This window comes from Carettochelys insculpta, chromosome 5 (genome assembly GCF_033958435.1).
Source record: "Carettochelys insculpta isolate YL-2023 chromosome 5, ASM3395843v1, whole genome shotgun sequence".
In the NCBI taxonomy this organism is placed as follows: domain Eukaryota; kingdom Metazoa; phylum Chordata; order Testudines; family Carettochelyidae; genus Carettochelys; species Carettochelys insculpta.
In genome coordinates, this window is record NC_134141.1 from 34506893 (window position 1) to 34532529 (window position 25637).

Here is a 25637-nt window from a genome sequence, read left to right on the forward strand (position 1 = left end):
GACCTGAGGCCTAGTAGAACACAGAAGAATACACAACAGAAGCACTGAAGAAGCTATGCGGGGGGAGTCAAAACAGCTGCCTGTTGTTATTAACAGCTGTTTGGACACAGAAGGAAAAGAAAAAGCCAGAAGACAGGCTGAACTTGAGAGACACCCCCCGAGACATTTACAGGCCTGACCCATGTCAGTTTCTGCTTACCTTGTAAGACTCTCATTGAGAACTTGTGGCTAGGCTAGATGGAGTGTTTGGTCAAGGTGCTTTTCAGTAGCAAACTCTTGGATATGGAATGTAATATAAGGTACCATGACTCGCTGATATACCAATACTGCTACTAGATGATTTGAAGGATAAATGCAGAGCAGTAGGTTTGGTTATCAGAAAAATTAAATCAACATTTCTGTTCTCTCATTGGTGAAACAAGAACATGTTATAAGTCTTGGTAAAGAAGTTAATAAGTTGATTATTCCACTGTTCATCATACAGCTACATTAGCAAAAAGTATGAGGTGGGATCGATAAATGTCCATACTGCTTCAAGCTACTCTTGTCTCTTAATGGCCGTGTCTATACGTGCCCCAAACTTCAAAATGGCCATTTCGAAGTTTACTAATGAAGCGCTGAAATGCATATTCAGCGCTTCATTAGCATGCGGGCGGCAGCGGCGCTTCGAAATTGATGCGCCTTGCCGCCGCGTCCAGACGGGGCTCCTTTTCGAAAGGACGCCACCTACTTCGAAGTCCCCTTATTCCCATGAGCTCATGGGAATAAGGGGACTTTGAAGTAGGCGGGGCCCTTTCGAAAAGGAGCCCCGTCTGGACGTGCCGCGCGGCAGCAAGGCGCATCAATTTCGAAGCGCTGCTGCCGCCCGCATGCTAATGAAGCACTGAATATGCATTTCAGCGCTTCATTAGTAAGCTTCGAAATGGCCATTTGCATGGCCATTTCGAAGTTTGGGGCACGTGTAGACGTAGCCAATATTACATATCACTAAGGTACACTTGGGTGTTAATTTCATAATAGTTTAAATTGCAGCTATTTGAATGCAAATTAAGTAATATTATTTATCTGCAGTGGGGGAGGAGACATAGCCCTTATACCACACATATGCAGAAGAAATGACTCATTTCTCAGGAGGGTCCAGACTCTACCATATTTGGAACAGAACATTTAGATGTTTTTTCAGTAGAGGGAAGTTATACCCAGTTAGAAAACTGGGCCTAGGACCAATAACGAGCACTGTTGGTTGACTTAATTTTATAATACAGTTAAAACACAGCTATAGTGGTCTCATTATTGGTAGTAAAATCAAATTTGAGGAAAAGGAAGGGCATAGAAACCTCAGCCATATTAAATGATATCTTCTATATGACAGAAGAATCTTCAATGAGTGATGTATTGATGCCAGAAAGGAGGGCAAATGACATAAAAGTTATAAAACCGTTAATATTTTGTTGTGAACTTACGCTTTTAAATTAGTGAAAACATTTAATTGTTTCTACTGACTTGTTACAGTAAATTCTCCATCAGTTAGACACCATCTTCATGATCAAAACTCTGTTACATAGATAAACAAAGTTTTGCTACAATACAAACTACTACAACTATTTGCTCATTACTGAAGAAAAATATTACTGTATTTGCATATTTACTGAATAAAACTGGCCAACACAAAATTTGTTTTTAAAGAGTTCTGTGTGGTGTTAAAAGGTGATGTGTGGAAAAGAGGGATACCGTGTACATGTAAATGGTAGAGTACTTACTGTAACAACCAACCCTCCTGGAGCCACCCTAGCTTCCTTCCTGTTGGCTCCAAATCTTTCTCCCCCATTTGTCCTCTTATAAGATTCAAGATGCACCAGTCTTCCTACTGCAAAGTCTGTTCATCTATCAACATTACATTGGTACCCATCGATTTACATCCTTTGTTGCTATTCTTATTCATATGTCTATCACGTCTGTTCCTCTAGTGAAATTCAGATCTTATTTAGTAATAAGTGTTACCCAAAATTGAAAAGAGAATATTTCCTAATATCACTGCCAGCCATAATTTTCAGTAACATTTAAAGAGAAATTATTGTGATGTTGAGCTTATTCATTTAAATGCCCAGTGTCGAAGATATGCTGTTGGCCAAACTTTAACTAGGAGTCTTCCACTTAGTTTCAGAAATCCCACACTTGTAGCTAAGATGTTTTAAGTGTAATACGTAATCATGAGTTCATGGCAAAAGATATTTATGTCCCAAATGCTTAACTGTTCAGGCCAGTTCTTGTGCTGTCATATTTCTAGTACATCACCATATCCCATTGCTGAAAAGGAAACAATGTTTCCAGAGCACTCTCAGAGCTTGGATTTCCATTTGCGTGCTGCAGTAAATATATCAGCTATGAGAGAATAATAGCTGTATCTACAACAGCCAATTAAATGTGTACTTATTAGTATGCAACCCATTAGTACTCTTTATATTCACAAAGTTTATTAATTTTAAAACTGCTTATATGAGAAGTTATTCTGGAGTAGGTATTCCTGATTAACCCTCTGTGTGGACATTTTATAGAATAATACCTGACATGGAGTGAATCAAATAATTACACTGCCTAAAATTAATAAACCCCTACTTTACTCTGAATTCACTTCCCTGTGTAGACAAGCCTTACAAAAGGATAATGGAATTAAATAATAATAAAATCTGACCAAAGTTTCAATACAACAAAAAGGGAACAAACACAGGAAAATATATAGCAGTTAGTACCTAATACTATGCTACTCTGAAATGTGGTTCTATCTCCCTTCCAATTTTAATATCATCCAACAAATTTAATCAGGTCTAAATTGACACCAAAGCAACAGGCAGCTGATAGAAGTAAATAAATCTTGCTACATAGAGTATAAAGAGAAATTTAAAAAGACAAAAGTGGTCAAATGTATCCTCCGAAAAGTGATGAGAACACAGGGCTACTGGTGTAGGAAGAAGTGTTACTAATATCACCACCAAAAGATCTTTTCCATCTGTGACAGAAGCAGCTCTGGGGATCACAATTTCAGTACTGCTTTAATAAGTGAATATGATAATGCACTTGCCCTGATTTTTCAAAAATGACAAATGATTTTTTGGTGCCTAACTTCAGATGCATTAAAGAGGTCTTGTTTTCCAAAGAGGGATACTCAACACTTTCTGAAAATCAAGTTCCTTAAAGAGGCCTCAAATTGGGCCTCCAAAATTTGAAAGAAATAAAAAGCAGAAATGCAAAATGGGGCAGAAGATGAAGCGCATCACTCATTATTGTCCTATTACGATCATTCTGTATAACTGGTGGAAGGGGTATTCAGAGGCTGAAAAGGGAGAGTTCTACAAGACCGTATGAGAATGCATTCACTTTGGCATTACCATCTTGCACAATATTCATACAGACAAAAGTTATCATGTAACATGAGAACGAGCATGTGGTATTTCAGGTACAGTAATGTTGATGTTTTATATTTAAACTTTAATGTACAATATATTGCCCAGAAACAAAATCAGGATTTTGTCTCACTTGACAATAAGTGTATACAGTAATATAAATCCCAGACCTATTCTTCTGGGGATTTGAAAAAGATCTGATGTTTCATTTTTAACCAAGACACAACAAAAACAACGTTTTATGTTTGGAATCGATCACAGAGTCACAATAATATAGATAATTGCAAATAACATCCTTTGGATATATTTTTTCCATTTTCCACAACACTTACTGCTCCAAATCTCACCAACTGCCTGAACATGAGGCCTCAGCAAAATATAAATCATAAAAGCAAGACATCATCTCTTTAGTACAAGAGCTAATGTCATTGCACAACTTGGCCAAAAGAGGGCACTTTGGGAACAAGAGAGGAAGGCTCTCCCTAAGACTCGAAGCTGACTTTACAAATACTTGTCAGTGGCCCAATAGCCCAGAGTCCTAAATCAATGCTTACTAGGTAAACACACCTACTAATTAATCAATCTGGACATCTTGTATACTGCACACACAGGCACACACACATAGTTTACAATATATACACATTCAGACTTTGCTTATGTTTAAATTAAGATCTGTGTCATTCTGGAATAAGGTTAACTAGTTTTTTCCTTTTATTTTAAGATACTGGAATATATCTACAGCATATTAGATTTAGACTAATTGCTATTTTTTCTCTGTAAACATTTGATGCTCCCATTGTTTCTGATATAGTTTACCACATTTAAATTCACTGTCTACAATTCATGGTCCAATACTGCAACAATTTATGCCCCGCAAATGTGCTTTTCCCCAAGTTAAGTGGCTGACAGGAAGATGTAAGAAACACAAAAGAAACATATGTCTGACAATGAGTGAATCAAGCACATTCAAACTCATTAATCTTTCTTTGATTGAAGGCTTTAAATCAGCGTTTCTCAAGCTTTTTGATACCAAGGACCAACTTGCTGCCTTCCTAACATGCATCAGACAGACTTCAGGGACTGGCACCATTTCATCAAATGGAAAGAAATTTTCAACTACCAAAGCAGCACAGAGGATACACTCCACAATTTCCTTTTTCTGAAAGGAGCTGGAGCAGTTGTGGTCATTTGTAAATGCCTAAGGCCACATGAGCATTTTCATAATCTCTTGACCATTTTGAACTTTGGCTTAGACTATCCTACATAGACACTAACAGTGAAGAGACAGTGCAAGGACCTTTCTCTCAGAATGCTAGAGATACCAAATAGCCTGAATAAAAATGTATAGCTTACATCTCATTTGCTTTGACCATTCACTATTTGTTATTCGTGTGGTATGACAGTCACCTAAGACACATGCTATTGTTTCTGTTCTCAGACTGGATGATACACTTTTAGCCAGAACAGTGAGTAAAACAAAACTATGGATTTTGTCCTTGTGAAAATTCATTTAAAATGCTCAATATTCAGAAATACTTGACAACTGCTGAGACATACATAAATAACAAACACCACAATGCCCCACATCACAGCAAAAAAGACAATACGTCTATTTATGAATAAGTTTACTATTTCACCAGCTCTAATCGTAAAGTTACCATTTCTTGTTAACCACTTCTAATAAGAAGCAACCCTTATATTCCACAAGAGCAAAACTGTTTCCTGCCCATTCAATATACAGTTAGAACAGGAAGTTAGTGCAGTTCAATGACCCTGTTGTACATAAAAATTAGTGCTTGCCTATTCCATTAGTATTTACATATAAATAAAATACTTAATATTTTTCACACACATTGCCAATTTCACATAAACACCTGACAAGTAAATCTAATTCTAGTTTTAGTGGTGACTCACCAAAACAAAATGTAAAGTATAACTTTAGCTATCACACCCTACCTTGTAAATGCATATGTGATACTTTAAGTTGACTGATTAAACTTGAATTTTTAAATATGTGCACAATACAATTTGTGCCATATTGATTATATGTGGAATTATTGAACGCTACAAGGAAATCCTTGTGGAGAAAAGGGAAAAACATGTTTTATAGATGCATAGTTTGCCTTAGGGTGTTTGCTCTCATAGCTTTTATTCATAAAAAACAATAACTTCTTTTATTAAGACAACATTTTTAAAAAACTGAAAACATAAGATGCAAGATCTTCCTTTATATTAAAAAAACACTTTTGGAAAAAGTTTAGGAAAAACTGTTTCTGTTAAAATATCACCTTTTTCTAGTGCTGTAATGCATGAGTAATATCATGCATCATAAATAAAAGAAGGCTTTCGAGAATTTTGAAACACAATTAGCAGAAAAAGATATGTACATAATTTACAATAGTTAAATGCAGAATGAGACATTTTGTTTGAAATCTGTTAATCTATGTAAACTTCAGTGTCTCCTTTAAAAAAACAAACATATCCAGTATCAAAACAAAACTGGGTTAACATTGTATCCCAATTATTTGTGTTTTTGTTACTAATCTCAAACAGTTAAGAAATCCCTTTGGAAAACTAATTTGAAAATAAATATGTCTTAAACTTAAACCTAGAAAGGGTACTAATCCCACAATAGAATCAAGATCACCATGAAAATAAAGCCCGGGGCACAGTATGATGTCTAAGATCGGTGGGTAGAATTTAATTGACTTGACGACTGTCATAGTTCTATTATCATAAAACCTGTAACACACTTCCAGCGTGGAGGACCCATCTGTGCCCAACATCCATCTGTTTAGACATGATTGGCAAAGTGGTAGGGAATTCGCAGTGGTTGCCTCTGCCTGAAAGGAATAAACCACAGGATCTTCCAGCGAGTGCCAAAAACTTCTGAGAAGGTCTGCTGCCATGGCTTTTGGGGCCTCGATCTACAGAAGACAGCCTTATTAGTGAAAGACAGCACTCCCATGGTGCACTTCAGTCAGCTAGAACAATACAGATTGGCTGGGGATCCATTACTAGACTCTGATGAATTGTGTCCCCAGCATCACAAATACAGCTTTTCTTTCATTATGACATGCAGCTGAGATCTAACTTTGGACAGCAGAAACTGAGTCTGTGTCGTCAATCAACTAAAGGCAACTTCTGAAGAAGCGGAAATTCTCAGGAGCAATTAAATACATATCAACAACACAGTAGCAAGCATCTTTTGATCTGCACGTAAGAGACAAAATATAGTTTTGCTTGCTTTAGGTAAGGAAGAATAATAATCTGAATCTATTTTATATTAAAAACAAGTATAAAAATGGTGAAATAGTTGTACAGAAAGGAAACAAAAGCATGTAAACTCTAGTACCAATGCCTTCAGTTTCCTTCCACATATAGTTTAAAGCTTTTCTAGTTCTTTATACTGTACTTACATGTCTTCACAACAGTTTGACATTTTTTCTATACTTGTTGTATCCTGTTGCCAGAAAGAAAATAATATTAGAAAGCACTTCCTCACAAAACAGTCACACTCTCAGTATGTAAATAAAGAAGGACCCGACATAGAGCTATATCCCATACTAATATAAAACCATGGTAAAATCTCATGCAAAGTAGGTTTACTCAGCCTGGTAAACTATCATGCTGAGAAACTGCACTGTGTCAATTTTTGAGATGAGACATGGTATAGAATACTAACAAAGAGCAGAACCTAATATTAATTAAAATATTATTTATCCATAAGACATCTCAAAATAATATGCACAAAGAGCAGTACTTTTCTGACATAGCATATTTCTATCATACATTTTAACTGGTATGTTTCCAATAAATGTGGCATTGTCACACAAAAAGATTATTGCCGGGTCACAATGAATTTCCACCACAATTTACTAAAACATTACCATCAGCAGAAGCACCCATTAGCATTTTTGCACTCATCTGAAAATCATAGTATTTGTGACTTGGGGCACTGATTGCCAAAAGCAAAATTCTGATTGAGCGGTTGTGCTTTTTCACTGAGCCCACATTCTGCCTGGGCTTCACTGACAGCAGCAGTGGGCAACCTGTGGCTATGGTCTGCATGTGACCCATTGCAATCTTATGTATGGGCCACAAGAAATTTTATTTGCTGTTGTGCACATACAGGGTTGCCAGATTCCACTGGTTTCTGTCCCCATAGTTTTTTCCCTAGTGTTATTTCTAAAGTGACACACACATAAAGCAAGAGTACATGAAGTGAGGCATGTTTTGATTTTACACAACATTGACTGTAAGAGCTATTTGCCCATAAATTCTAGGTACGCATGTGCATTTAGAAAAATTACCCTAAACAGGGAGACAGCCTTGGTTACGACAATCTTGCAGCCCACTGAGAAGAATGAGGGCCACTCATGTGGCCCATACATTAGGCTAGGTTGCTCATTACTTCATTATACTATCAGTATCTCTATATTATCAGTGTCTCTCCCATAACTCATTACATTCTTTACATAAGTGAAAGAGTTAAAATGGGGAGAGGGAAAAAGACTGTAGAATGCCTTCCACTCATTTAAAAATACTAAAGATTTTAGCTGGAAAGGCAGTTAAAGCAGCTAGCCATCTCTCTCTCTCTCTCTCTCCAGAATGAAAAATTCTGAAGTCCACCTGCTAATGTTTTCAATTTATATCAACTGACTTGGGAGTACAGAATGCCTTGTTTGTGGGATACCTTTTCAGAGTTTAAAGTAGCTCAACCATGGCTGAAGAGTTGTGAGCTAGGCTGAAGGGACTGAGAGTAAAGGAGTGTTCCCCTTTGAAGTTCAGATGCTTGAGAAAGACTGGCAGCTGAACTTAAGAAACCAAGTCCCCTCTGCTGATTCCCTATCCCAGCATGGCTGCCAAGCAGCTGGGCCAATTTGAAAATTACTTTCACTTGATAGTGAACCAATCTACCTTTTCACATGAAAGTAAAACTTAGCAGCAGCCTAAGAAACTCAGCAGCCAGGCTTTGGGGGTAGCTGGAACACAATGGGATTCTTTTTCCATTTACTTCTGAGGCAATTGAAACAAAGCTGACAGTTCAAGATTTGAACTAATTATTCAAGGATGAAAGGATGCAAATCCTGTTAATAGTATCCTGGAACATGAGGAAAAAATACCATATTTCAGGATGGAATACTGTTTTCCAAAGTACAAAGTCAGTCCTGCTGGGAGGAAAGGCAAAGCTACCATAGTAAAAATCCTTTAACACCAGACCTGTGTACAGAAATTAACCAAAAACAATATCTTTTTGCCCATTATTTTCTGTAATCCCTTTGAAATGAATTCTAACGTGATGAAGTAAGCTAGTTCTTCTTCACATCTCTGTTTCCTATTCTGTTTCATCTTTCCAGCAAGTTAAATCTTTTGCTGTAAAAATGAATGGGTTAGTACAAATATCACTACTATGCCTTCAGAAAGAAAGAAAAACCTTATTGAGACACCAATATGAATGACATCACATTTACACAAGCATCTTTCCTCTAAAGAATCCAAAGCACTACACAAGGCTTAAAAGATTGTACAAATGGTTCAGAAAATTCATTTTATCTATCTCTTGGGTTAATGTGACAACACTTTAACAATAAACAGCAGCAGTGCATATTAGCTTAGGGAAGAAAGAAAAGAAGAATATTTCAAAGAAAATGCAGGATGAAAACAGAAGGCAGAATGTAATTTCCCACAAGTTATAATATGATGACAGAAATAGCCTTTCTGCACCAGAGAGAGACTAGGGTAACTGTAATTACTACATGTGGACAGGACTATGTCTGTGTCTCCTTTTAAATAATCCACCTTCAGCAGCATAAAGGTCACATTCATACATTTTGTGTCACTCAGAAGAAAGTTTGTCATCCACTAAATCAATCACCAACGCTACTTCCTTCTGTATCTAAGCTTTTCTTAGTAGTCTCCTATCCAATTGCTGACCATGCATAGTTCTTTATACCTGAGATCATAGCTTGAGGTGATACAGCTATATACCATATCTTTTCAATAAACTGGAAAAGTAATGAACCAGTGAAAGATAATGGGTGTCTGACTGCTTTAAACCTGACTGTCTGGGGTATTTTTGTAGGGGTGGGTTGGAAGCAGGACAGAAGGCATCTGTTTAAAATTTTCACCAGGATAAATTTTGATGTTAGTAAAAGCATTCCAAAATCTTACTGAACTAGCCTTTTTTTTTCTTTATTAACCATTGGTATAAGTTATCAGGCTAGATTATATCAAATAAGGAAAGGAACCATAGTCTGACAACATGCTTTGTAAGAAGATTCTTTGGATCCATTTATCAGACACATACCATTTCTTCTCTGATTCAGTGCAGAAACACTATCTCTGCTGCTCTTTCTCTATTGCCTTTCCCAACCTCCACCCTTCAAGTAACAAATAATCTCAAACACAACAATGAAAATTATTATTGTATTTTCAAACTTAGGCTCCTAAAAGTTTGCCTATACTGCAGTTAAACACCAAAGGGTGTCCCCATACACCTGACTTGGGCTGACAGGGCTCAAGCTATGCATACTGTCATTCTGTTTATTATGCTTCTAATGCAACGCACTGGTTTGCCAATGTTAATATTCTATTTGACCATAAAGACTTTGGTCATCTGTACAAATGACTAGTTTCAGGTACTGGACATGCTAATAATATTCTTCAAAGGTACTTTTGGAAATAAGTACCAAATTTATCAGCTAATTCTGATGTTTAAAACTTTTGAGAGTTTTTAATTTACACATAACTTAAGAAGTGATAGTAGTGTGACAAAATTAATACGGTCCTCAACATCTGATTCAAGAAAACTTCAAAGGTTAGAACTGCTCACAGAAAAAAATGACTGATCAACAATCTGACCAATTCAACAATGAGGTCTTCCACACTGCAAAACCACCTACCCTCATTAAAATAAGAGCTTATTCTGCCATTAGTGTGCATGTGGTTATTCTGAAACAAAAGAGTTATAAGGATCACTAAACCAAGCCTAAGATTCAAGATTAGATTAGTGTCAAATGCAAAGAAATAAGTAATAAGCAAAACTGAACTACATGTTGCTTTTCTAAGAGCTGAAGTGAGCTGCACAGGTGTTGCCTTCAGTGTGATGAGTGTCATACTTTGGCAACAAGTCTGCAGGGGCAGCTTGCTTCCTCTCTCTAAGGAAAATAAGGCACTGTAATGACTAGGGCTGTTACAAGAAAGACGAAGAAATAATCAATGAGACCTGAGTGAACGCTGCAGACCAATTTAAAGAAGCACTTGATAATGAATCCACTTGGTTGAACACCTACTAAGAGGAATACATCTTTCATAAAAGATGCATTTTATTAACATAAATGATTACTTGAAGAAAAGCATTAAAGGAAAATATAAACTGCACCAGACAACAAATAATGCAGTGCAATGGAATGATAATGAATTAACTTATGATGGAACAAACATACCGAAGGAATATTTTCCCTTTGTTTAGACTGTAGATTTGAGACTTCCAATGGACAAACACCAATATGTGAGTCACAGGACTAACTCCGAAGCATGGAGCAGAAATCTCTCATTCAATTACTCTCATGCGGTTAGTAGAAGGGATATCTAATCACTAGAGCTCTGTTTAATACTTGAATTATAATGAACACAAGCCTATTGTCATATCTGCACAATGCATTGTTTCCAACTCTTCAATGCATTGCAATGTAGAAGGAGACAACAATTAAGAAGAAAGAGGAAAAAACCTTAGTGGCCTTTCTGAACTTGTAACCATAGCTGTTATCTCAGAATACAAGAGAGCACATTGCTGCACATAAATACTTGAACAAAACATCAGTCTTTTTTTTCTTTTTTCATCTGTCTACCATCCTTTCACTGTGCAAATGGAAATGACAGGTGAGCCTTGTGAAGTATCAAATACCACCATTTCATAAGAAATGCTATTTTTAAAAAATTAATGTTTCTCTTTACTGTTTACTGAGACAACATGACTGGCCATACTGTATATAGGTTATTAGTTTGAGTCTCATTTTACTTCAGACAAACTTTTAAAAAGTTCTTTTTAATCTAGATTTTTGATGTGATTGTACGTGATTAGGGTGTAGTATTTTTGTTTTTGTTTATTTTGTAAACCTAGCCTAGCTATTATGTGGATAATCTAGGTTCAGTTTAGTTGTTCTATTTTCCCCTATCGGTCTTTGATTAAAGATTTCTGTGTGAGAGAGATGAAAAAGAAAGTTACATTATGCTACCTCTGGGGAAATAATTCTATTCTCCTCAATGCCTTAATGAATATGGCTAAGCAGATTTTTTGGCAGATTTTGTATTTCCTGCCCAATTTGTCAGATACCTAAAAATGGCGTGATGAAAAGAAATCATCTGAAAACAATTTTGAGAACTCCTGATAATTGGAGAGAGGATAATATGAAAAGATCAAGAGCAATTATCCAATCTATTTCCAAGTTTGTGGTATTTTAGAAGCAGATATGTGCATAATTACATGACACTATGAAATTTATCATTTCCTTTATTCCTCATTACTCCAAGGAACGTTTAGAGACCATGGTTTAGAACAAAGCAACCCTGACTACTCTTTCTCACAAAAAAGCTGATAGCTAAATGATCTGATATATAGATTTGATAGAAAAATAAATATCCTAATAAAAATCCTGAGCTTTCTAAGAGGCCATGCTGTGCTTTATTAAGGTTGCTTATTTTAATGTTTCAGTTTTATTTACTCCTCTTTTCAGAAAAGCATCTAAGTATCTGAGATACAAAAATCCAAATAGCTTAGCGAAGGATTATTTTAACTTCTATGTTTGTTTCCATGAGAATGTTTTCTACAACATTCTAATTGGCAGAATTTGTTACAACTGCAATTTATACTTACAAAAATAATGCCATAAATTCCATTCACTAATACCTATATGTTACTTATTTAAATTAAAATATTTACTACTCATTTTAAAGATTAGGTTGAGCTAAACAAAAACGATACCTGGTGAGATAGGTGGGCCCTGGCTATTTTTCATTTGTGAAGATGCATGTGTAAAACAAATTTACTCCCTATGTATTATGCTAGATCAGAAAAGGGACTGGATGATTTAAATCCTAATTTTTAAATGAAGTACTTTTTGATACTACTTGGAAGACAAAAACAGTTCAAAGGCATAGTAGGATGCTAAGCATCTGAAACAAATATAGATCAAATTTGTGGAAGAAATACAACAAAGGGTTTAGCAGGTAAGAGAACAATAACTTAGAAAAGCAAAAGGCATCAGCTGATCTAGTCTACTAACTCCTATTCAAGGACTGTGAATGATTGCTTTCTACAGTTTAATTTCCACTGCTTTATGTATCTTTACCTATAGTTGGATGAGGATAGAGAAGGCATAAAATGGGAGGAGGGGGAGACAGAGCAATAAGACTAAGGGAGAAACAGATGGACAGTGTTACCTTAATACATTTTCTAATAACTTTCTATTTTTCCAGTGTGCATGTACGTACACACACACACACACACACACACACACACACACACAAAATACTATGGTCAATTTCTATTTTAATCCAGGTACAAGCTATTGTCTTAAATACTGATTTCCAACTCTGGTCCTGATTGTTGCTTAGCTAAACTCAATTACAAGGATTTACAATCCTTTGATTGCACTTCTGATGTGTTTGAAAAACAGGTAAAGCCCTCATTATTTGACTAATCGAAACAGCATTTAATAGATTATCCGATTAAACATATGATTGGAAATATTTGCAACTGTAAGATACTTAATTGTTGAAACAAAAGATAGCATTTTTAGGTCAGAGTTATATCATCTGTCTATTGCCGACTGCAGAAGAAAATGTGTAGTGTTCATTAAAAAAATAATGGATCAAAATTGCAAAGAGGGGAAAGATTTATGCAACAGTTTTAATTATATAAGTGCAGTATAGTGTACATATTTCATCATAGGGAATATTATTTAGGTCACCATATATAAAACAAATAGGCTGGGATTTTTGTTGCTGATCTAAATTTCTTATTTTTTTATTTGTTGTATATTTTTCAGTTTAAATTTTCTAATTACCATGCATTGTTAAACAAAATATTAGCCTTTTATATAAAAGCTAAAATCCCCAAAGGGGACAAGATTATTGCACATAATTCATTTGGATATATTAAACTTTTTCTTTATTTCTCTAAGTAAGGGGAATTAAAACAAACAAAAAACACACAATAAAAAGGGAACATAAATGTAAGATAAAAAACAAAACAAATCTTTCATTATTTGCCAACATGTTAGTCAAGACTGGTCAAATCCTGATATATAAGCATTTATAAGTTATTTCCAACAATTCCCTGTTTAGAACTAACAACAGAAAGCAGGTGCTGAAAGACATTTGCCACGTGGCCATGAAAAGGAAATGCATTGTAACACAATACAGTAGTTCACCTAAATGATCACATTGAAATGCTTATAATCGAAACAAGAGTTTAGATGGATGGTCAAGGCATCATTATGTACAACAAACCAAGCTGCTCAACACCAAGTGCTAAAACATTTTCTCTTCCAGCCTTTCCCAGAGTAAATAAAGAGAAAACATCTCTACCACATCCACATAGTATTGATGTTCAATGATAGTGGCATATCACTGTACACTATATAAAAGAATTAATTAACAGGAAACCCTGGCAGCATTAATCAAATTACTAAATCCACTCAATTTATGATAATATAAGCATCAATATTTAGCAAAGATGGCACAATATTGATCAGAACTATGGTAATCTATCCAATATGTAGCTCAATGTTACAGAAATATAAATGAAATAATAAATAGCTAGCATAGAAAACACAACATATCATCTGTGTAATACAGATATATTATGCAATACAGAAAGGCCTGAGACTGCCAGACTACACTGAAAAAACTGAACAAAAATCCTTTAATTCTATATTAATCATTTGTAAGAACATATGGAAAAATGAAAACACATCCCATTTAGTATTTTAAATAAAAACAATCAAAGATAATCCTTTAAAATTAGGGTTCAGATTAGTCTCCACAAAGGATGCAGTTCAATTGAAACATCTGGTAGCGTTATGTTGTGAGACAGACTTTTTTTTTTTTTTTTTTTTTTTTTAAACTTTGGAAATGAGATTAGTAGATCCATTATGTGTAAGTGTCCAAGTAATTTCTAATTATTTTATGTGGGTCAGAGATAATCCGCTTTTACTGGCCTCCCACTATGACATCAGAGGATCACTACAGAAGTGATTATCCTGTTACCTTCCACCAACCATAGGAAGATGGGATTTTCCTTTTGCGTGTGTGGTTTTTATATCTATCTTTAAGAAAGACAGAAAGAAAGCACATTGCTAAATCCCACACATCCAAAAAGTAACAGCCTTAACTAAAGTTAGCGGAGTGCTCAGAACTATAACATGTTCAGTTTAAAAGTTATGATAAAGAGGTACATGATACATTCAAATAATCAGCCAAATCATGATTTAAAGTAACTCTTAGAAGTCTTGAATGAAAGGTTCAAAGTCACAGGTAAAGGTGAATGTGCAATTAGAAGCACTGGTAGTGCAAAAACTGATATTCGTAACAAGTGCAGTCTAAAAATGTACAAAAAGCTGCTTCACAAAGCACTGGATCTGTTTCCTCTCTTCAGGTTCAATAACAGTGAGTGATATAGCAATGTACAGGAAATAAACAAAACACTCAGAGTCATACTATACAGTAAACCCTCAAGATATGTGCAATCAAGTTGCGCATGTCTCAGGTTAACACGACTGCTGCCCCAATAGGTGTGGGAAACCACTGTCAGGGGCAGCAGCCAGACTCTTGCCACCCCTGACAGGAGCCGTTTCCTGCTCCTGTCAGAGTGGCAGCCATTCCTGTCAGGGGCGACAGCTGAGAGCTGGAAAACCAGGCAGCAGTCCAGCTCCCAGCTCTCCTCTGCTTGCAGAGCCAGGAAACTGAGCAGGGCAGCAGCCAGAGTTAGTTTCCTGGCTGGCCCTGGTTCCTGGCCACACTTCAACATCTGGAGCCAGGAAACTGACCAAGGTTGCTGCCCTACTCAGTCAGATGATCAGTTTCCCCAGTCCTGCAAGTGGCAAGGAGACAGAAACCAGGCTGCCCCTAGTTCCTGGTTCCCTACCACTCTGGGAGCCAGGAAACTGACCAGCCCAACAATGCAACCCCCCCCCCACGTAACTTGAGGGATTACTATATTTACTTGTTTAACTATTTACTTCTTGTTACTCTCCTTGTACCTCTCTAAAACTAGGTCTTTTCTGGTACTGTATTCACTCACACAGAAAAGTCTAATTGCTTTTACTTTTACCTTTGTCCTACAGAATCTGCTCTGAGCTATGGATTACTAACATGTTCCTTTACCATTCTGTTTGTATGACTAGCAGTAGGAAAGCTGTTGAAACTCCTGGGGTTTATCAGATCTTCACTTTACTACAGAACAATTATCCAAGGGAATAGATGCTATGGAAAATGCTCCCTTTGGGGTCTCCATTGTCCTCACTGCATATGTCTACACAGGGATAAAACAACAGTGGCTGGCCTAGACCAGCTGACTTGAGTGCACAGAGCTGAAAAATTGCTACATAGATGCTTGAGCTTGGGCTGGAACCTAAGTTCTGAGACTATACTTTTGCAGCTCAAGCCCAAACATCTACACAGAATAATTAAGGCCAGCTGCCCAGCTGACCTGCAATCCCAAGTCAGTTGACCATGGCCAAGCCTTGGGCTTTTATCCCATGTACATGTACCGAGTGTTCCCTCTAGAATACTATGCAACGTTTAGTGTCCAGCTCAAACTCTTGCCTCCATCAAGGTCTCACGAAACTAAAAGAATGCACAGCATAGTCTAAAATGGCTTGCATGCTTTTTAACAGATGACATTATAGCACATTGCCATCTAGACAAATTTCATGAATTCTGAACGTTCAAAAAAAGCCAAGAAAGAAAATCCCATGAAACAGGTGAAAGCAATTTTACGATTTTAAATTGGAGCAGAAGAAAAACAGAATGAAATAGTTCATGCCCAAGCCAACCAAAAGCCATCAGGATCATGGAAATCTCCAAGAGGTGCAGGAACATTCAGATACAATTCCTTTCACTATAAATATCTCCAGTACTTCTATCATGACTGAAGAGGGAGCAATGTCAGAACTGTGTTCTGGCAATCTTGGACTAATGCTAATTTAACTTGCACTTGGAGCTGAAAAGCCAGCTATAAAGAGCTATGAATTATATTCCATTTGTACCACATTAACAGGTCTGTTTATTAAGTTCTAATCACTTACACCTGTGCAAACCCATTAACAAAAATCCAGTTGCACTGAATCACTGTGGGCATAATCAATAAAGACAATGAAGTTGAAGGGATTTAGTCTGAGAGCCTGATTATTTATTTCTAGTAATCATAAGAATCACACTATATTATAGATCTCATGTTCAATTTGAAGGGCTGTCAGAAAAAATAATTTGTAATAATGAGCCTATTCAATATGGAAGTCAAAGGAAGCAAAAGGGAATCCACTGAGGCCTTTATTTTATTTTAATTTTATTTTTGATATGTGGAATCTTATTTAAATGAAGTTAACAATCACTTCAGCTTATTTACGTTGTTCCTTCTCCACAACCAACATGGGCTTTTGGCTTTGGTTTCTATAAAGTTACATAATGCAGGCTGAACTTTTTTTTAGTAGACTGTGTTATGCAGATGTGATGGGTTTAAGAATCAGGTCATAACTACTTAAGTTTGTAATTTAGTTTTCTTTGTAAACTTGATTTCAGAAACCCTTCCAATGAAAAGGAAAGAAGAGTAAAATGTTAATTTGGTGAACTTATCCATAGTCATAATTTGCAGATAGAATCTAAGCTTAGTTTATATGAATTTAAGGTTAAAAGTTGGCCTTTTAAATAATACAGCTGCAGTTGAGCCAATTATGGTTTGATGAAAGCATCAAACAGAGACTGGGAGCCAGATGGCAACCAGAGAGAAGAGGCTGCTCACCCTTTACATTTCTGGCACAGGACATTGGAAAAAGAGCAGGAATGGTGCCTGTTCTGCTGCACCATTCTCCAAAGGCCTGGGGCAGATGCTAATTTAGCATAAATGCTTTAAATTGTGATTTTTCAATACTTTCAGATGTTTGGCTTTCTTTTAAATTTAGCCTTACCTCTGAATTCCCTGGCTAACTGATTCCCTCTTGCTAACCACAGAACTCTTAGGAAGACTTTTTTACCCTTAGTTTATTAAAATAGCATTTAAAAGGTAAGTTTGTGTTTTACTAATTCCATATCAAATTTCCTCAGTTTACAAATACTGATTTTTCCTTAGCATTTTCCAATAGCACGATAGATGCTCCACAGTACAGATTGGAACACCCAACTCTTTGTTCAATAGAGCTTGCAACCCGATTTCTGTCAGTGGTGGAAGAAAAGGTGGACTTGGGTGAGAAAGAACAAGATACAGTAAAAAGACTACATGGGTACTCAGCGCTGTCACATGCAGCATGGTGAAGATTTTTTTATATTTATGAATATTTGCTGGCATATTGATTTTCCAACAGAAATCAAAAGAGATTCGAATCAGAAGAAAAAGACATTTTTCTAAGTACACCCTCTGCAAACTTATTTTTGGGTCTAAGTTTTTTCCAGCTTGTATATCTTTACCAGAAAGAGGACCCCTTGTGCAGTAACAAGGTGCTTTGAGATGTGCATCCCTGTGGGGGCTCTAGGCTGGGGCTATGTCTACACTAGAAGCATCTGTCTGCAGAATTTACAGTCGGAAGAGATGTTCCGACAAAACTTCTGGCTACAGACTGCGTCTACACATAACAGCGGATTGATCTGTTGATCCACTCTGTTCACAAAAGGGCCTCCTGGAGTATCTACGCAGCTTTTTTGTCAACAGTTTCTGTCAACAAAACACATTTTCTATGTAGATGCTTCACAAGTTTTGTCTACAAAACTTTCTAGTGTAGGCACAGCCTGGGTGTTGGCACATCTTCACACCAGTGATCGGAGACTTTTAATTAGCAGTGCCCTGCTGCTCAGTAAGCACCTCATGGTGTCACTGGTGCCCACTGATTGTGTGCATGACACAGCTCCCTTCATTCCTTTTCTACCACAGAATCCCATAAGCAGAACTCCAAAGCAGAGGGGAGGAGGGAAGATAGTGGAGCACCTACAGGTGAAGATATCTCAAAGAACCCTTGATACTCAATGAGGTAACTTCATCATCTTCTTCACTGAGTGATGTCCCTGTTGGTAATCCAGTCCGGATAACTAAAAAGCAGTGTCTATCACACCCCCTCAAGGCGGTGGGTTTTGGAGTTGTAGATGAGTCACAGAGGAGAGAAAGGAGTGACCCTCTGCAGCCATAGCATCAGCCCATTTGTAACTGCATAATGTGGTACAAAGTTGTGCGTGGATGACCATGTTGTTGCCCTGCATGTGTCTTGCAGGGGAACACCTTTGAGAAATGTGGTTGATATGGCTACCACTCTAATGGATATGCTGTTATCATCTGAAGCGGTGAGTTATTGTGTATTGTGTAGCATGTATGTATACATGTCGAGATCCATTTGAAGAGATGTTTGGCTCTCCTGAATAATGGCCTGGAGCTGTGGTTACTTTTGCTCCAGCACATGTTCCATGAGCTCTTGGAGCTTGGTATATGCGGTATATCATAATTTGCCAGCAGAGAAGAGTAACTGACTACTCAACTGCAAGGGGGAAGATGAGTAAACTTTTTGCTCAAATAAACCAGGTGTTTGTGATCGTTATCCTGAGTAGATCTGGCTTGCAGGAGACTGACGTAATCTATCACTGCTCCAACCACAATGGAATTTGGTTATGGATGGGAGAAGAAGAAGTCCATATCCTTCACCAGGACAAAACACTTCATATCTGCACATTTGCTTGTAGGTGGAGATGTTGCCGGTGTTTGCCGTACCATGTCCACTGGTTCCAGGATGGCCTCATCCATAGGAAAGGCTATTTTTCTGCTGACAGACAGTGCCAGGATTTTCAAGAGCTTATGGTGCTTCTCCTCTACCTCTTGGAGAGCAATCTCTGGGTGGATGGTGACCCTCTGAAAGAAATCCTAGAATTGTTTCAAATCATCAATAGAAGTTGGTGTGTCTGGGATGACCACTTCATCCAGCAATGATGATGAATTATGTCATGGGCACCTATCATTCATCTCAGGTTGCTCTGCGCCCTCATCCTTGTTTGGTTCCTTTTCCTCCCCAATTCTGTGTTGCCTGGGGTTAGAGATGGGGGTGGATCTGAGGGCTCTCCTTATGGGGTAGACAACGTGGATGTGTGATGTCTGTACAAAGTTGATCGGTCCCATGGTGGCCTTTGCATGGGGTGGAGGGGTGGAGGGTATGGCCATGCCTGCCTGTAACATTGTTGCATAGAGGCATCATGCTGAAATTTGTCATGTGACATTTCCCACAGTGGCTGCCCTGGTGTGGGCTGTGAGTGGTGGGAAGATAACCTGCTGTCTTGTCCTCATATGTCTCTGTTGCTGGGGGCAAATGATGGTGTGGGAGACAAGGGCGGCTGATTGTGTCTGGCAGGTGGTGAGCGCTCACTACCAAGAATAGGGAACTGTGGCACCAAATAAACCTCATTATCCTTACGTTGTAGGAACTGAGTTGGTGTTGAGGTTGGTTTCAGCGTACTGTACTTGGGTACTCCTTTGTTGTTGGTGTTTGGTGCCGAATGCAACTTTCATGTTGGTGTCATGGCTGTTGAAGGCAACAATGCTGATGGAGGCAGCATATTGATGCAGTCTGGTCTCAGTGCCTGTTCCTGCATCATTGTTGTCACTGCCATACCGGAGTACTGATGCCTCAGTTTAGAGTCTGCTTGTTTGTGTGCTATCAGCGCCCATGTTGTAGCAGTGCTGGGGGTGCCCATTTTGTCACTGGCGCTAACGCTGGAAGTTGGCACCATGGGCAGCGATTCTGTTGGGGAGGCTCTATTGTGAGTCTCAGTTTGGCGTGGACGAGGCTCATTTCCTCTTGGAAGAGGAATATAGAGCTTTTTTCCTCTGGCCCCATTTTGCAGTGGCTCAAAGAGTCCTCCTTTGACAGCTGCAATGTTTTTCCAATGAAATCATCTTCAGCCACAACACTCTCATGTCTGGCTCTGGTGTTCAAGTTATTACAATGAGAGCATTACTGAGGTATATGGCTCTCTCCTAGGCATCGGAAACAGGTCTCCCCTGGCTTAGTCTCTTTGCAGGTGTCACATTTCTTAAAACCAGATGAACCCAGCATGTTGAGAGAGGACTTGGACAGGGAAGTGGGGGGACAGTTAGGCTACAAGGACGCATAGCCTTTTTTTCAAAAATTTTAAAGGGATGAAGAGGGTCTCATAACATTAAGTAAAGGGAATAAAGGGTTGAAAGTACTAAAAGTTTGGTTTGTTTTCACAGGAAGAAGGGGGACTGCTGCAGCCCCATCTGCTGCTGAGGATGGTAGAGAAGGAACTGAGGGAGCTGCACCACACACATAGTCAACAGAGGCCAACACCACCATGAGCTTCTGACTGCAGAGCAGGGCACAGCTAATGAAAAGCCTCTGGTTGTTGGCACAAGGATGAACCAACACCCAGAGCGGAGTGTCAAAAAGGACATCACTCGCAGTACATAAATTCTACAGGCTCAAATGATGTGCTCAAGTACACAAACACAAACTTATTGATACTTTATCTGAGCATGGGAACACTTCAGAAATGTATAAAGACCCAGAATTAAAAGATTTCCTCTGCCACTATTAAGTTCTGATAGAAGGATAATCATGTTATAGCAACTAAACTTGGTTTCTTATTTTAAATAGATCTTATGTGATCATGCTCATTCCAATTGGAAAGCTTCCTTCCAGAGGTTGTTTTTTTTTAAAACTAGTTTTCTAGATCCTTAAATATCAAACTAATTTATCTTGAAACTTGCAATTTGGCAAACTTAACAAAAAACTTAAAAAATATGTTTTTATTAAATATTTAATAAAATCTTCTTCTATCCAGCATGTATAATTAACTCATGGCCTCACTGCCTTAAAATGAAATTGATGCCAAAAATATAGTCCAATTCCAAAAAGGGTAATACATTTACATATTTTTATTGCATTGTAGAGCCACACTTACACTATTTAAGACAATTAATTATATAAACCCTTACCAAAGTAAAAGACCGTTCATGAACTGACATAAATTAAGAATCTATTTCTGCTATTACTAGGTTATTCTAAAACTGTTCTGCTTTGGGTCACGTAACGGCTGTGTCCATACTACCTCTCATTTTTGGAAGAGGTATGTAAATGCAGCCGATCTAAAATGTTAATGAGGCCCTGATATGAATATTCAGCCCCTCATTGCATCGAAAGTGCTGCTTTTAAAATGTAAAATAGCCAAGTAGATGGGGTTCCTTCAAAAGGAAGCTCCATTTTCAAAAGCACCCTTCTTCCCAAAACAAGTCTATGCAGCTATTTCACATTTCAAAAGCAGCACTTTCAACATGGCGACTGGCTGTCATTATGCAAATGAGGCGCTGAATATTCATATCAGCACCTCATTAGCACTTTCAAACTTCTGCACTTACATACCCCTTCCAAAAAGAAGAGGTAGTGTAGAGACAGCTGAGGGATTTTTTGCACTTTCCTCTCCCACAGAACACTGACTACCTGTCCATATATTTTCCACTGATTTTACAGCTATTCTCTACTGCCTGACAGCATACAAATATATAATTGATTTGCAATAAACCATCTGAAAAAACCCAAACACTGAAATACTCACAGTGAAAATACCCATTAACTGAGTGTAAAAGAGTCCACTTATTCCACTTAACATTATTATTCCCATGAAGGTCGATATTCTTAGCAAGGCAAGTTCATGTCTAAATACAAAGAGATCCTACGAACAAAGGAAAAGAAAAAGGCTTTTTAGTTTTCAAAAATTACATGAAGAAAATTATTCCTGAACAAAGCAATAATATTAAATAAGAACTGATTTGTGACATTTATGACTAAAGCAATGCATTTATATGATCTTGGTGGTATTTCTTCCAATGCCAAAATCCTAAAAATCCAAAACCTATAAAATATATTTTTTCTAATTATACATTCAGACATACAAAAAAGTGTGCTAGATTATCAAAGAATTAGGTTTGAGAGTACAGTAAGCCCTGACATTTTATTCATGACTTTTCATTAGCAAAGTATGCAACATGCTATTCTATACACAGTCTTCCCAAGAAAAATATCCCATTTAACTTTCTCTGCGATAAGACTTCTGTATCTTCTCCCTAGTCATTATTTTGATAATCTTTTTTAAAAAGTAACTCTTAGAAGTGGACTTAAAGATGGCTCTGCAGTAAAATGAAAATATATAATACTTGTTTTTGTTGAAATACTGCTTACCATCCTCATCTTAGGCTACCAACATCCTAATATGAACTTGTATATTAATCCAGTAGTTTTTGTTGCACATATATGAATGTATTAAACAGAATATATGCCTCGAAGGTATGCCTTCAATGCATACATGTGGTTAAGGCCTTCTATTCAGGAAAGATGAATCATTATACGAAACTATCACCAACATATAAAGTAATTATAACATTTTAAACTGTCACAATGAAACAATAATGAATCCTGATGTCACAGTACCTACTGTTGTTGAATGTCAACCTTTTACCTCAAAACTTTTATGTTGTGGCTTGCCAGAAATTTAACTTTTTGTAAGGACCGTAATGAAGTTAAATGGAGTGAATAAATTTAAAATAAATCAAAAAGTAATTAAAATTAAATTGGCTTTTGATATAAATTTTAAAAATCTGTAATCTTTAAAAATAATATAAATTAAATAAAACTAATATTTAAGAAATACATATTTGCTGTGAAAGTTTAAAGTCCAACCTCTAAACTGGCTATGTGATTGGAACCAAAGTTTGTTGAGGTGTTAAACCAGCTTTTGAAAACAGTAGCTGCAGGTATAGAGAGAACATTTTCGTTCAGTTTATTCAACTTGTTCAGTTCAATGACTAAGTCCTGGTGTATGTTAAAAAGTTAGGCTGAGGCAGTTGCATTGCTCAGTGGTATAAAAGCACCCCCACCAACCCCAGAACAAATATTTTTACATTGATGGAAAAATTCTTTCTTCAACCCCAGAGTAATGGATTATCCATGCAGATGAGAGATTGCCATATCAGCACAGGCAGTGTCTACACAGAGGGGCTACAGCAGTGCCTCTATAACATTCCAACCATAGGCAAGCTCTAATTCAAAGCTGGGAAACTGAAACTGCCTGGGAGCTCAAAAAGCAGCAAGGACTGTTTTCCTTTTCCAATCTGTGAATAAAACCACGGTACGAGTTCCATTAGTTCTATACTATTGAAGGACATGGCGACTAGAAACCAGTGCTTCTTTGTTTAAAAAAAAAAAAAAGAGACGTATGCTCCTTGCCTCTCTCTCTTCTCTCGTTCATCCCCACCTGCCCCGGGTTCCTGCAGCAGGGTGTGCTAGTGGGGCAGTGGGAGCTGGCTCCAAGCTCCCCATGCTGCTGTGGGGCTGGCGAGGGCTCCGGCTCCTGTCCCCTTGCTGCTGCGGGGCCTGTGGGAGCACCAGTTCCCGGCCTACTTTGAAAAAATGTAACGGTACGCTGTACTGGGATGTACCATCACAGAAAAAGCACTGGTTGAAACAACTGTAAAACTCACCTTTGTCTTATGTAGCTATAATGTTTAAGGAAGTTTTGTTTAACAGTTTTAAAATGCTGTTTTGGTACATTTTCCACTGATTTCCATCCAAATATGCCTTGACATAAATCAAAAGTAAACCATTAATCTAGTAAATTTGAAACGTCATTCCCATTATTTTCTAACATAATAAAAATGTAAATAGTAGCAATCTGAATAAACATATGGTAAGAATATAACTGCTTAAATAAATGCATATAGGTAAAGCGTATCCTGTTTAGAAAAAAGAACCATCAAATTTAGTGTAAAGGTTATCTTTAGTTGCAAGCTACATATTTCAATAGTTATACAACCACTAAACATCAATCTTTCTTTAGGAAATAATTAAAAAGTATAAAACACAAAAACTGAATTATTTAAATCAAAGTTTCCCAATTGCTAATGTAAATCATATATTAAAATAGGTGTTTTAAAAACAAGCTAAAACATAATTTCCAGTTTATTTCCCAATGCTGACAGATCAGAGACATGTTCTTCCAGGGTTTATAACTCAGTACTATAATTTCAGTACTGTTTGTGAGAGTAAGAACTAGAATTTTTTGTCATTGCTATTATTTGTGTTGCATTAGTATCAAACAGTGGTGACAAGATCACAAACTAAATGGTAGTCTGAGGCTGGAAGTTACACACGCATGAAAAATATTTCTAAATTCCACATACACAAAATTACCTCTCTGTTGTATAGTCCCTCTCTGCCAACAGCTCCTCTCTTGAGGTAACTTCTACCATTGCCCCACTACTAATGAAAATAAGCTGTCAACTGCCTCCACTTTGTTCCTTACACTCCTACTTTCTGTCTAGAGGAACTCCTCATTTCATATGCTGTTTGTTGAATAAGCCCCATATGACTACCATTCTGTGTTTTAAACTTCCCTGCCCACCAGCACCCTATTCCACCTCCCTCGCTAGATCATAGGCTTCTTACTCCTTCCTTTCTCACTCATAGGCTCCTTACAGCTGCCTCCAAATCACAGGCTGACCTGTTCCTCACTCTCTCTGCAGAGCATGTCTACACAGTGAAGAAAAGCCAGAAGCTGGCCCATGCCAGGCAGCTTGGGCTGCAGGGCTGCTTCAGTGCTGTGTAGACTACTAGGCCTGGGTTGGATCCCTAGCAAAGGGACTCTTCTACCTCTTCAGAGCCCCTGTGAAGATGCCCCATGACGCCTCATGACCAATAGGAAAAATGCACGTTCTTAAGATGTGCTTATCTAATGTGATTACAATCCTAATTAAGACAAGGCAGTTTGCAATTTCATGTGTTAGCACCTCAAATTGTTAAAGTGTTAAAATACCCTTTTAATACTGATACTAATTACTCTGTGACCATATTTACACTGGCACTCTCCTTTTGGATGGGGCATGTTAATGAGGGATTTCGGAAGATGCTAATGAGGCACCAACATGAATATGCAGTGCCTCATTAGCATAATAGTGGCTGCACAATTTGA

At 37.4% G+C, this 25637-nt stretch overlaps 1 protein-coding gene across 3 annotated transcripts in view; it reads right to left on the reverse strand.

Moving 5' to 3' along the window:
• Positions 1-938: 938 nt before the first annotated feature.
• The window catches only part of ZDHHC21 (zDHHC palmitoyltransferase 21), a 53907-nt gene continuing 29208 nt past the window's right edge, over positions 939-25637 (reverse strand). For all 3 annotated transcript variants that reach the window (XM_074994912.1, XM_074994911.1, XM_074994910.1), the window contains exons 6-8: positions 22230-22346; positions 6821-6864; positions 939-6328 (exon numbers count right to left, since the gene is read on the reverse strand). In XM_074994912.1, the coding sequence (XP_074851013.1) occupies positions 6196-6328; positions 6821-6864; positions 22230-22346 (294 nt within the window). In that variant the 3' untranslated portion in view covers positions 939-6195. The remainder of the gene's footprint in view (positions 6329-6820; positions 6865-22229; positions 22347-25637) is intronic.